This window comes from Labeo rohita, chromosome 22 (genome assembly GCF_022985175.1).
Source record: "Labeo rohita strain BAU-BD-2019 chromosome 22, IGBB_LRoh.1.0, whole genome shotgun sequence".
In the NCBI taxonomy this organism is placed as follows: Eukaryota; Metazoa; Chordata; class Actinopteri; order Cypriniformes; family Cyprinidae; genus Labeo; species Labeo rohita.
This window is the reverse complement of record NC_066890.1, coordinates 31,211,285-31,225,297: the sequence shown is the minus strand read 5'-3', so window position 1 is coordinate 31,225,297 and position 14,013 is coordinate 31,211,285. Positions and strand designations below refer to the sequence as shown.

Sequence of the window (14,013 nt, the reverse complement as noted above, 5' to 3'; positions counted from 1 at the left end):
GAGTCAGTTGGTTTGTCAGTCTCCAAATCTTGCTTTAGAAGTGGCTACCGAGAAGTCATAAGGACAGCGTTTATATATATATAAAAAATGGCAATCCAATTTCTCAGCTTAATCCAGTTTCAAGCCACCAGATTTGTGGGCCATGGATTGTCACGCCATAATCCAATTAAAATGCAGTCTGAAATATGACATAATTGGATGAAAATATGTTTACAGTAACAAGGCAGCAATTCCATTTGATTCAGCACTGGTTTTAAAGGTTATTTAAGTCGGCTTTCATTTATTCACATGAGCACATTGCTTTTGTTGTGTTTTTGGCGGGAATCTTTCAAGATGAGATTGCTCTATTCCACATTTTGACTAACCTTTCCCCAGAATGCTGAAACCTTCAAATTTATCTAAAATGTTAAGCAAACACTCTTCCAACTGCGCTCAAATTGTTTTCCCTTCAGCACACAACATTTTTAACATAAGAGAAGCACTCAGACAAGTTAATTATGTGTCAACACCAGGATTTAACGTCTTTGCGTTATGTAAATTCACCTGAAATGATGTTTACATATCTGCATCTGAACACTCGAAAGATGTTCAGCATGTTGCTAAGCTACTAGGAACGAATGATGCATTCTTCTGGTCTTTGGTTCAACAAGGGGGTTACCGTCCTGCTGCCAGGAAATTGCTCAGCGTGACTCAGATGTATAAGACTCTGAAAATAAGGGATGGACTTGTTCCTGTCATATACAATCTTACATCCAGTGACATTTCCAAACCATTGATCTGCTGACTCCCCATCCAAATGCCAGCGCTGTGTTAAATGGCTGGGTTAACTCAGTGACGTATCAAAACCTGCATTGTTAAAATCAGACGAATTCAACCATTCTACTTTAGCTGCATATAAAAGGCGATAGAGCAATTTGAGCTATTCTATGATTGAAATCCCAACGTAATGGAAGTAGCGTCAGATCTTATCTTGCATATTGTGACATACATCCACATTAACTGAATTACCTTTTGAGAAATGTACAGCGGGTCTTAGTTCAAGCCGTCGGCACATCTGAATGGTGTTCATGCAGAAAATATTAAGAAGTACTGCATACGTTACTAAAGAAAAGTCTGTCGTTTCACCAGAGACTGAGTCGACATTTTGATTCAAATTTATAAAGGTCACTATTCATTCCGACTTTAATAGTAGACGATTTTCAAATCTATTTGTATGCCTTTATTCAGACAGGACAGTCTAGGACACACAGGAAAGCATTGGGTGGAGAGAGAGGGAAGCGGGATTCGAACTCGGGTCTCTGTGACGATTTTCAAGTTTTAACTGATTTTAAAATCATGGGAGACCACAGACATGAAGACAGTTTCAGCTGATTTTTAGCATTATAATCCTCTGAATGCACACACTAGATGACTGGACAAGACTGCAAGACCATACACTTGTTGATTGTAGGAATTATTTCACAGTGACATGAGATCTCATAGAGATTTAAACGCCACTAGAGAAGAAAAACACATGGAGGGCAATGGATGTTGTCAGCTGTTCAGGGGTGCAAACCATGCTTAAAATCAGCCTTAAGATCTTCCAGTGTGTGGACAGCTTTAGTCAGTGATTTTAAGAAGGAGGACTGTGAAACAAAACAGTCAAAATATTGACAAATGTCAACATTTCTACCTAGCCAATGTTACCCTAATGGCTAATAGTGCAAGTACCTGTCAAAAGCCTCCTCAGATGTGGTTGCTATTTGCACACATGTGAGATATTGCATTGCAGTAGACAGCAATATCACAGTGCTTGCGCAATGCAGTTGATCTTAATCATAATCACTCAATCCTAGAAACACTAGATTTGTCTGTCTTCCCATAGCCAGGCCAAATGTAGTCACAGACCGGGTCCAAGTGTCTGAAGGGTTCATCATTCTTATTTGAGGAGCTGCAATGAGAGCGCAGACACGTCTATTATGTGGGGATGAGCTGAAGAAATTGGATATAAAGTGAAAGAGTTTGAATGGAGTTTGCATGGAAATTGGATCATTTATGAGGTGAAATTGGTGGCATTGAGAGCGAAATCAATTGGATTGGACAATATTGGAGCTTGAATTGAACTAGCAGCAAATGAATTGACCCAGACATGATGAAGTCCTTTCTGGCAGCTGTTGGACTTCGAGACCAAAACCTCTCTGAACCCCTACAAATATACTGTCTTACAATAGGTGCTTTTGCACAGTGTAGTTCTAAGAACTAGTCAGCAGGGTAGCATTCGCACCGGCAACAGGAACTCTAAAGCGGCAGATAGTGACGTCTTTATTCGCGGCATTTATAAACGTCAACAACCGGTGAATGGAGGATGCCGTGATCTAAGCAAGAATCTATAGGCAACAGAATAGTTATAATCTATAGCCACCACCTTTGCTCACCATTCATTTTGTTAGTGACAGAAATGTCTTCTCTGAAAAACAAGTAGAAGAAATGGCACACTTTAAAAAGCCAAACCCCACACAGAATATGCAAACAACTCAAAACCATAGTTGTTCTCTTACTATGAACTATCAGTCTCAGAGTGGTTGGCATGTTCGTCTTTCTTGATGCTTCATTGCAGTTACCTTTAAAACACAAACACAACAAAATGCAGTAAATCTTAAATTCCATTAATAATTATAACAAACTAATTCTAAAACTAGGCAGCTAACAGTTAGCTATATGACTTGTCTAACCTAGCTAACATACGATTTTTTTCTCTCAATAGGCTACTGGCCAACATTATACATTATACTAACACCTGAACAAAATTTCACATTAGTTAACCTAATGTTAATATAAGATAAGCGTTGCTCATTGAAAATTATTTTAATTCAGTAACTTAATTTAATAAGCTGACAAAAGCCGTTTGAAACGACAGCGCAGTTTGCTATAGTAAAGTTTGTAACCGCCATGTTGACTGGTAAATATTACCAGGTTAAACAGGTGTGGAAAAATCTGACAAACACTCAGACAAACGTATATTTATTTTTACCTTACTTGCTGGTCTTAATCTCTCATGAATTGCATCGACACACAGCGAAGATGTTCTCCGGAACTCTTCCACTCCCGCGGGTTCATCCCCGGGCAAACGCAACTCGACAAAAGTAGAACCCATTAAATATACAACCTACAGTGGATGCTTACAGTAAAGTAATGCCCGGTATATTTCTGACTTACAGATGTACTTCAAGCGCTCGCGCTGTATCTGACATGAAGGACAAACGGATTTTCCAGTCATTACAAGTGATGCAACACATCCGGTGTAGTCCGTCCCAAGCTGTTGTGGCGTTGTAGACACAGTGTAGGGCAAATCGTGTCAATCCAAATATAATAAATGAGGAAAATAAAATGACCTCAATAGAATGCCGCCAATAAGGCCGTTACAGCAAATACAGTAGTATTAAGTAGTAAAATACAGTAAGTCTCTATATTTGGGGTATGATGTCACAGAAAACTCCCATAATGCAATGGTTATTACAGTTATTTACTGCAAAGGGAATTTGCAGTATTATACTGGGTGATATACAGTTAATAACTGTAGAAATTACAGAAATGTCTAACATTGTAGGAGCTAATTACGTTCCCCCAAATGGAGTTCCTAGACCTAAATATGTTCGTAGTTATGCCAAAAAGTATGAACTTCTGCCAATAGTTTTAGGAACTATGAAAAGGTTCCCCCGGGGCTAAAGCGCCTTGTCTGCATGAGTACAATTATTGTTTTATTAGGTTCTCAAACATTCCTCCACTAACATTTCATGCAGAGAGCATGAGAAGCCACCCAGGTGTTCTCTGCTGTCATGGTATGTGTACGTCTAGGTTAATGAGATGGAATCCTCCTAATTCAAGGTGTTACTTTGTCAGAACAGCAGTAAAAGCAATTTGCAGGGTTAAACTGAAGTGCAAATAAGAGGCATCAAGCCAGCGCAAAACTAGCAAGGATTCACACCTTTGTCTCACACGGATGTAGGCGACCATGAGAGGCAGCTGTTTTCATTCAGGGCATTGAGAAAGAAAACACACTGGGGAGAAACTAGTAATCAAATACAACGCACGGCCTTAAAAGCACACAAAAGGATGTTCAAAAAGAACACGGCGGTCAATTTGTTCATATAGCAACATGACCTTCGAATTTACCGTGTTTGGCAAATGATGTGTCTTTTATGTGGAAAGGGCTTTTTGAGTAAAACAGCCTTGATGACGTTTTAAACAGTGCTTTGAAATGGCACTCATATTAATTTAATTTGCACTCTAGATGTTTATTTTCCATTTGATCTGCAACGCATTACTTACTCTCATGCACCACACAAGGGTTTAACAACACACAAATTGAATCACCATGACAACAAATGACCTCTTATGTCCTAGTCGCTAACTTCCATGCATTCTAAAATAACTAAAGGCATGAGGGCTCACTGAAGCTCTGTTCCGAACCCAGTAAACCGTGTTGCTGTCTACAGCCTAGGTAGGCAACTGCCTTCCAAGGCAACATGCTACCAATTATGGAACCTCATAAGTGATTGATTTGAAACACACTACATAGGCACTAACCACACAGTATTCTAATAAGCATAAAAGGTGCATAGCAGGTGCATGACCAGATTTGACTATTTGATCACTACTTTTCAGAACTAAATTAAACTATTAGAATTTTGTTTACTTTTTGCCTTTGTATCAAGAGGATAAAAGGAAAAAGACTGATACAAAACAGAAGAAATTGTTATTTTTGCTTTCTTTGCAGACAAAAGTATTTTTGTAGCTGTATAAAATCAAGGTTGAACCACTGATGTCACATGGACTATTTTAACAATGTTCTTACTACCTCTCTGGTCCTTGAACATGGTAGTTATGTTGCTGTCTATGCAGGGTCAGAAAGCCCATGGATTTCATCAAAAATCTCTTAATTTGTGTTCCGAAAATGAACAACAGCCTTATGGTTTTAGAAAGACATGAGGGTAAGTAATTAATAACAGAATTTTCATTTTTGGGTGAACTATCCCTTTTAATACTTAGAATTGTGATATAATCTCACAATTACGCTTGTTATGAGATGTAAACTGAGATGTAAACTCAAAATTCGGAGGGACAAAAAAAAAACAAAAAAAAACAACTGTAAACTCGGGGGGGAGAGAGGTCATAATTATGAGAAATAAACTCACAATTGTGAGAAAAAGTGTCAGAATTTTGATATTAACTCAAAATAGTGAGATATAAACTCAGAACTGTGACATAAACAGTTGTAATTATCTTTTTTATTGTGGGGACAAAACAAAAAAAATGAAATAAAAATAAACTAAAAAACACTTTGTATGATATGTTAACTAAGATGTTGAGATTTTAGTGAGGAGAAAAAATCTGAATTTCAGGACAAACTTGCAATTACCTTTTTTTTTTTATTGTGTGGTGGAAAAAAAACAATATGTAATTTTGAATTTACTTTCACATTTTTTGACTTTTCTAACTTTTCACTTAAATTCGCACAATTTACAACTGTGAGGACAAAAGTGAGAATTGTGAGATTAAAAGTTGCAAATACCTTTATATTTTTATTTATTTATTTGTTTATTTTAATTCTCTCAAAATCCTGTGTAAGCTTAGAAGTGTGATATCCTACTCCTAAAACTTTGAATTGTCACATAATTTAAAAAAACAAAAAAAACAATTGCAAACAGTCAGAATTGTAAGAAACTCACAATTGCGAGAAAAAGAAAATCAGAATTTTGATATGAACTCAGAATAGCAAGATATAAACAAATAAATAAAAAGTCGTAATTAACTGTTTATTCTATAGCGACAACTAAATTGTTAAAAAAAAGTATGCTATTTTAGAGGGAAAAAAAGTCAAAATTGCGAGATTCTGAATGAATTTCAAGACATAAACTCACAATTACCTTATTATTTTTTTACTGCATGATGGGAAAAAAGCAATATGTAATTGCAGAATTTTGATTTTACATTTTGCAATTCTGACTTTTTCCCTCAAAATTCAGTAAAAGATTAAAAAAAATGTAAAAAAATTCTGACAATTTACAGCTGTGAGGAAAAAGTCAGAATTGTGAGCTAACAAGTTGCAATTACCTTTTTTATTATTATTACGTTACATTAAAGCAATAAGCCCCAAGAAGCTGCGGTTTACAATTAATTTATAACAGCTAAGGGGCATTGTTAGGCAAGTAGCTGTTATAAATTCACTGTAAACCATGGCTTCACAGGGCTTATTGCTTTTATAAATCGGTTATTCCATATACGTAGTAAGGTTTCACTAAATAAAACAGAGCAAATAAAGTGTAATGATATTAATAAAAACATTATTCTTCCACCATACAATGTAGTTCCTCAGAAACAGTTGTGGTTGCCAAGCAACACACAAACGTAAACAAAGGTGTATGTTTGTAAAGTAATTTACAACAGCTTGTGCTCAACCAATCAGAATCAAGGGCCGGAACTATCCGTTTTATAATAAAGCAATAAGCCCAGTGAAGCCGTGGTTTACAATGAATTTATAACAGCTAAGGGCATTGTTAGGCATGCTGCAAAGCGGAGTGCCTAAAACCCCCTTACCTGTTATAAATTCACTGTAAACCACAGCTTCACAGGGCTTATTGCTTTTATAAAACCGTTATTCTATATACATAGTAAGGTTTCACAAAATAAAACATTATTCTTCCGCCAAACAATGTAGTTCCTCAGAAATGGTTGTGGTTGCAACAAAGTGGTTGCCAAGCAACACACAGACGTAAACAAAGGTGTGTGTTTGTAGAGTAATTTACAACAGCTTAGAACGCGGCTCAACCAATCAGAATCAAGGACCGGAACTTCCGTTTTATACATTTTATTTTAATTCCATAGCAGAAAAAAGCTTCCGTTCTTAATGATGCCTTAAAATCCCGTCAGGGTAGGCAGCTCACTATGTTTCTGACCCACTCAAATCACAGTGGTAACCTGGCATTAGTCCCAAACGGAGCGATGAAAAATTTCCAATATAGCAGGCGCTTCTTCTACCAGCCCTTGGGCGATTTAGTTCGAGTGCCAGTGGAGTATTTAAACCAGAGTGGGCACACTTCACAAACCCTGCTGATGCAGGTCGTTTTTACAGTAGAACCAATAGCCGAGGGGATTTACTGCTCTGTTCACAAGGCACCATGACAAAGTGCTATGGCCTGACAACAGGACAACGCTGCTGAGGTCTGTCATTTGCCAATAGGTGATAGTAAGCCCTGCAGTTATACTACAGAGATGAAGCTGACATTGCTCCAGTTGGGCAATAGATTTCTCCTCTGGGTCAGAGCTATATGTGAGATTAAGTCTTTTCTCAGGATCAAGAACAGAAACGGGAGATTTAAAGAAATGTTATGGTTTCAGCTCAAATTAATCTCAGAATAAGACAGTGTTGATAGCGTTCACTTCCACTAGAAATGCCTCACTGTAACCTTGATTTTTAGCTTTATATAAAGAAAGCTCAGAACAAACTCGATTTTGTTCTGTTTTTGTGGAAATCAACATTAGGCCACAAACGCTGTCATCGATTGAGCCTGACTTGTGTATTCCTGCAATTAATCTCATTCCTGTTTAATAGAAACAAAGGTTTTTCCCACCAAAGTGAAGAAAACTGCTTTCACAATTTTAAATTATGGCAAATATGCACCTACTAGGCACAAAGCTTGTTGACTATCACATCTTAAAGCTGATTTCCCTACAACATCACCATTATGAAGACTAAAATGTCCATTAGCAACTGAAAAGAAACCATTCTCTTTAACAAACAATAGGCGATTAGAGCACATGCTGAATATTTCCTTTTCTAGTCAGTCTTCTTTCCCCCATCCATCAATCTTTCTTCTAATTTAGTGCTGGCAGGAGCATGTATGTTCACCTTGAATAATGAGTGCCAACCTCTTTAAGACTGGAAGAGAGACAATAATCGAAATCTTTTTGCTTGCAGTTGTAAGCGAATAAAGCACGAGCGACTGCACTTTGTAACGGAAGCAGCCGAGCATATTGTGCAAATGCTTCGCTCCTAAAGGGTTTAATTATGAGTCGCGCTAATATTGAAGCAGAAAATTCTGGTGCCGGGGACAAGTGCGAGGCTTGCCAAAAACCATGGAACGGCTCAGACACATCGCTAATTGCTCCAGAGCAAACAGATGTGTCTTCTATTTGGAGGCATTTTCAGCTTATTAAAGCACAGAGTGCCTTGTGGCACATCAAATGGCATTCAGAATAATTGATTGGCTGTGAATATCCTATCAACTGAAGGCATGCAAAAAGAAATCCCATCCATATATCATGCTTTCAGTAGTGATTGAAAATTAACAGCAGTAAAAGATTCTGTAGCTTCTTAATGCGTATTGCGTAAATTGAATTTCAGTGTAAAATGGCTGCACAGTGTACATACACCTCGCAGAATCTGACCTGAATAAAATTTCGCACATAAAAGATGTTTGCATATAGTCCACAAGAGAAAATAATAGTTGAGTTTATAAAAATGACCCCATTCAAAAGTTTACATACGCTTGATTCTTAATACTGTGTTCTTACCTGAATGATGCACAGCTGTGTTTTTTTGTTTAGTAATAATTGCTCAGGAGTCCCTTGTTTGTCCTGAACGAGTAAACTGTCCGCTGTTCTTTAGAAAACACTTTCAGGTCCCACAAATTTGTTTTTTCAGCATTTTTGTGTATTTGAACCCTTTCCAACAATGACTGTATGATTTTGAGATCCATCTTTTCACACTGAGGACAACTGAGAGACTGAGGACTGAGGACATTAGGGGGTGAAAACTTTTTAAATTTGAAGATCAGGATAAACTTAACTTATTTTGTCTTCTGGGAAACATGTAAGTATCTTCTGAAGCTTTTTAAGGGCAGTACAAAAAGAAAAGAAAGATTTAGGCAAAATAAGAAAAATGTATACATCTTCATTCTACAGAAAGGTCCTTTAGGTCCCACAAAGTCTTTGGGTTTTTGGCATGTTTGTGTATTTGAACCCTTTCTAATAATGACTGTAAGATTTTGAGATCCATCTTTTCACACTAAGGACAACTGAGGGACTCATATGCAACTATTACAGAAGGTTCAAACGCTCACTGATGCACCAGTAGGAAACACAATGCCGGGGGTGAAAACTTTTTGAATTTGAATATCAGAGTAAATTTGACTTATTTTGTCCTCTGAGGAACATGTAAGTATCTTCTGCAACTTCTGTAGGGCAGTACTAAACGAAAAAAAAAAAAGATATTTAGGCAAAATACAAAAAATGTACACATCTTCATTCTGTTCAAAAGTTTTCACCCCCAGGCTCTTAATGCATTGTGTCTCCTTCTGAAGCATCAGTGAGTGTTTGAACCTTCTAATAGTTGCAAATGTGTCCCTCAGTTGTCCTCAGTGTGAAAAGATGGATCTCAAACTCATACAGTCATTGTTGGAAATGGTTCAAATACACAAAAAAGCTGAAAAACCACTTAATTTGTGGGACTTGAAGGATTTTTCTAAAGAACAGCGGGAAGTTTAACTGTTCAGGACAAACAAGGGCCTCATGAACAACTACCACTAAATAATAATAATAAATAAACACAGCTGTGGATCATTCAGGTAACAACACAGTATTAAGAATCAAGCGTATGTAAACTTTTGAACAGGGTCATTTTTATAAGTTCAACTATTGTTTTCTCTTGTGGACTATATGTAAACATCTTTTATGTGAAATATCTTATTCAGGTCAGTACTAAATAAAAAATAACATGAATTTTGTATGGTCCCTCTTATTTTGGTAAAATAATTAACAAGGTGTATGTAAACTTTTAACTTCAACTGTGATCTCTTAAAAGTTTTACTAACCAATCCCGTACTGGAAGCAGTAAACTCTCTTGTTGTTGCTATTGATTTTCAATGAAATCTTGACTTTGATTGACCTGTTCATACCAAAACAAACAAACAATTGACCTTTAGTTAAACCACCACTGGGTAAAGTTGCTCACTGCGTGAGGTGTAAAAAAACATCCTATTAGAAAGAATGAAAGAGTTCCTCATAAATTTTTTGCTCATAAAGCGGTAAAAACCAAATGGATATTACTTGTCTGTGAGCTGGAATGAAGTGTGACAATGTAAGTATATTATTTGCCATTTTCCTGAAAGAAATTGTTAAATTAAGCAGTAACGTTATTAAAAATGGCAGAGACTGCAAATTAAAATCAAGGCAGTTGACTGAAAAGAAAAAGACTTGAAAGCAATTACAAGTGACAACCTTAGTGTAAGTTAAATGAATGTTTCTACATTTTATTCACTATAATGTATACCCTAAGAATGAATTTAACTTTTAAGGTAATCAGTTTTAGATATTGATTTTCTTCTACACAAGCATATTAATTGCATGTAACTTGAAATATTGAACAATTTGATTGTATTGTGATTGTTGTTTTTAGCTACTCTGCCCTCCATCGACCTGAATCAAATGAAATAACATTGAATTAATTTTCTTTTAAACAAATTTATAATATTCGTTTGGAAATTATGGCTAACATATAGTGTAATTTGCAGGGAAAGCATAGCATGTTTGCAATGTTGGGATAATTTCTGTAAAATTCACCTAAAAACTATCCAACATGCAAAGATTCTCCATTAACTTAAGTTGAAATAGAAGTTACACTAACTGTTAGTTACACTAACTGGGTAGACTAATTCCAGAGTTAAAATTGTACTATTATTAAGCACAGCTGGAAGTTTATTTTTGCTAAAAATCAAGCTGAAATTTAATTGTGATCTTGTGTTTTAATGTATTTAGCCCTCTCACAGACCAATCTGCTCAAGTGCATATAGATTATAAATCTTGAGACCAATCAAACAAGCTGGAGCTTGAAAGCTTATTTATAATCTTGTCAATCCTCTCACTCTGATCTTGCTTCTCTTTACAGGAAGAACAAACATGTATTCCCAAAATAGCCAAACACTCAGTTTCAGATGAAAGCTGGAGCTGCTGCCAGCAAGACAAGAGAGAATATGCTATTCTGTCAAGTCTCAAAAACACACAAAATGTGTAACATTCAAAAGAAATTAAATAATTAATAAACAGGCCTGAAGTTTCACTTCCATCCACTACAACACTGATTCTCAGTAGGATTTTGCATCAAGTTCTAGATTTTTGGACTATTGGTAACACAGTATCAAAATGATGTAAAAGTACAAAATAAAATGTAGGATAGAAAAGCAGAGTTATTTACACTGTTAGCCAATTCATATTATCTTCCAACTTCAAAGTTTCAAGCATGCCAAAAAATACTCATGTTTGGATGTACAGCCTTTGACATCAACAACAAAAGATATCTGACCAGTTTTACACACTGATATGCTATTTCTACCTACCTGAGACCTATTTATGTTTTAGACAAAATTTAGAACAACTATTGTGTTTACTTCGAATTCTGGATTCTTGACACGGAATAGTTATAGCGGTTATTCTGTAGATAATTGAACAGACTTTGATAAACGATTTGTAAGTTTCATGCACCTTGAACAAGCAGGTCTAGCAAAGAAAATGTGCCTTCATGACTATCAATTGAAGAGTGACACTGACATCTAGCGATAGTGAAGTGAATTATTCTTGCCCCTACTGTCGTGAAATCACGCATGCTTCCATTTGCCCACAGTTGAAAGGTCGATTTGAAGATGGCAGAGTCATTGATTTGTAACAACACCCAAAGCAGGTAGAAAAACGTGGGTTTTTACTACTAAATACCAGCATAATTATATTTATATGAACGGTATGTTTTGTTAAACACACTGTTTGCTATTATACTACAAAGCGTGAATAGAGTTTCTGTCATACAGGGTGAGTTCTGTGCTGAACAGAGATGTCAAACAGTTCGGAAAGAAGTTCATGTTTGATTCTAATGAGGAGACGTGCTGGAATTCTGATCAGGTAATTTGGACGAGTTGGTGCGACGTTTCGTGTGGTTTCCTCAGCCTCGTAACCCATTTTACCAACTTATTTTTAAAAATAGGGTGAATCCCAGTGGGTTGCCTTGGAGTTTCCACAGCCTGTGAAAGTGTCAGAGCTCAGGCTACAGTTTCAAGGAGGGTTTTCAGGGAAATCTTGCAAATTAGAAGGTCAGTCAACACAAACAACAGTTTATAGCGGTAAAATCTTAAAAAATAGACTTACCATGAGCTCTGTGGTTAAGCAATGGTATGGTTATGTAGATGGAACAATAAAGTGTGATTTTAAGTTGTTTTGAAGGATGTTTTAACAGTACTGCTTTCTTCAAAGGCAGTTCGCTGTTGTCACGAAAACGCGAAATCGCGGCAAAATAGCTCAGCGTTTACCGCCCAATCCCAGAGTTTAGGCGGTAAACTGCGAATATTTTCGTGAACTTATTTTATATGTGTGTGTGTATGTATATACTTGTTTTATTTTGTATAATTGACATTTTACCTTATGTTAATACACATTCCTCGCCTTTTTATGAACAATTATTGGAAATCTAATAGGTGTTTCTTTTTACAGCTAACGTAGTTAAAGAAGAAGTTCACTTCCAGAACAAAAATGTACAGTTTATGTACTCATCCCCTTGTCATCCAAGATGTTTAGGACTTTCTTTCTTCAGTCGTAAAGAAATTTATGTTTTTTGAGGAAAACATTTCAGGATTTCTCTCCATATAGTGGACATCTATGGTGTCCCCGAGTTTGAACTTCCAAAATGCAGGTTATCTAGCAAAACGATTGGTTATTTCTAAAAAGAATTTACAATTTATATACTTTTTAACCTCAAATGTTCATCTTGTCTAGCTCTGCGTGAACTTTGTGTATTCCGATTCAAGACAGTTAGGGTATGTAGAAAAACTCCCATCTCATGTTCTCCTCCAACTTCAAAATCACCGTACATCGCTGCAGAAGTACCGGCAACGTGTTTACAAAGTGAACATGCAAAGATCAAACGGCCTTTACAAAAAAAAGTAAAACAGCGATGAAGGATGATTTCGAAGTTGAGGAAGAAAATGAGATGGGAGTTTTTCGACATACCCTAACTGTCATGAACCAGAATACACAGAGTTCACGTACACTGTAAAAAACAATTTGTTGAGTCAACTTAAAATAATTTGTAACCTGGCTGCCTTAATATTTTAAGTTCAGTCAACTAAAAAAAAGTGTATTCAACTTGAAATGCTAAATTATACTAAGTGACAGTTTAGATATTTGAGTTGAATCAACTTCAAATTTTAAGGCAGCTGGGTTACTTACCCTTCTGTTAAGTCAAGCAAAAACACAAATATCTAAGTTGTTACTTAGTACAACTTAACATTTCAAGTTAAACTTATTTTAGTTGACTGAACTTAAAATTTTAAGGCAGCAGGGTAACAAATTATTTTAAGATGAATCAACAAATTGTGTTTTTTATTGTTTACAGTGTAGAGCATTTACAAGACGAGCATTTGAGGTTAAAAAGTATATTGTAATTTTTTTTTTTTTTTTTTTTTTTTTTTAGAAAATAACCTATCGTTTTGCTGGATAAGACCCTTTTTCTTAGGCTCCCTTCTTCTTTGAAGCTGCATTTAAACTGCATTTCGGGGACACCATAACAGTTCACTATATGGAGACAAATCCTGAAATGTTGTTTGTCAAAAAACATAATTTCTTTATGACTGAAGAGAGAAAGACATTAACATCTTGGATGAGTGGGGGTGAGTCAATTTTCTGTAAAATTTTGTCCTGGAATTGAACTTCTCATTTAAGCCAGTATGTGGCACCAAATGAATGCCTTTTTGAGTGATTCACTTGAATCGTTTATTCAATATATTCATTCAAAAACGCTGATTTATTCACGTATTAAAGAAGTGACCATGGGTGAGTCATTGTATTATTCATTCGACTGATTTATGAAGAAACTTCGCTTCATTCACCACCTAAACATCATTGCTGTGTTTATCTGCAACCTGTGACCTTGTACCTACAACCAACCAGCAATTTCAGAAATAAGAGTAAAAAATTAATAAGAGACATTTAAAT

The 14,013-nt window shown here is 36.0% G+C and overlaps 1 protein-coding gene across 1 annotated transcript in view; it reads left to right on the top strand.

Annotated features, from left to right (window-relative positions):
* Window positions 1-11,623: 11,623 nt before the first annotated feature.
* nr2c2ap (nuclear receptor 2C2-associated protein) overlaps window positions 11,624-14,013 on the top strand; it is a 3,114-nt gene continuing 724 nt past the window's right edge. The window contains exons 1-3 of the mRNA XM_051095300.1: window positions 11,624-11,713; window positions 11,838-11,928; window positions 12,011-12,116. Coding sequence (XP_050951257.1) covers window positions 11,676-11,713; window positions 11,838-11,928; window positions 12,011-12,116 — 235 coding nt within the window. The 5' untranslated portion in view covers window positions 11,624-11,675. The remainder of the gene's footprint in view (window positions 11,714-11,837; window positions 11,929-12,010; window positions 12,117-14,013) is intronic.